At 61.2% G+C, this 273-nt stretch overlaps 1 protein-coding gene across 1 annotated transcript in view; it reads right to left on the bottom strand.

Moving 5' to 3' along the window:
• Positions 1 to 273, bottom strand: part of AIRE (autoimmune regulator) — a 12,298-nt gene that overhangs the window by 6,096 nt on the left and 5,929 nt on the right. The window contains exon 10 of the mRNA XM_010835001.1: positions 1 to 31. Coding sequence (XP_010833303.1) covers positions 1 to 31 — 31 coding nt within the window. The remainder of the gene's footprint in view (positions 32 to 273) is intronic.

Genomic DNA, 273 nt, shown 5'->3' on the forward strand with positions numbered 1-273 from the left:
CCCGGCAGGCCGCACACTCGTCCTCATTCTTCTGACAAGAGACACCTGTGTCTGGAAGACCCAGGATGGGGCAGCCCTCCCAGAGACCCCACCCCCACAGTAGTCCCCCAGGGACACCCAAGTCCCCTGGCCCACTCCCAACTGAAATCCTGCCCTGACTGCCTGCTCCCTGGGGTGCCCCACGACCCCACCATCTCTTAGACACTAGCCCCCAACACCCTCTCTTGGGAAGAGAGAACAGTCTTTAAGAAAGTCTGGCTTCCCATGGGTGCC

The sequence above is a fragment of the Bison bison genome, unplaced genomic scaffold (genome assembly GCF_000754665.1).
Source record: "Bison bison bison isolate TAMUID 2011002044 unplaced genomic scaffold, Bison_UMD1.0 scf7180017864037, whole genome shotgun sequence".
NCBI lineage: Eukaryota > Metazoa > Chordata > Mammalia > Artiodactyla > Bovidae > Bison > Bison bison.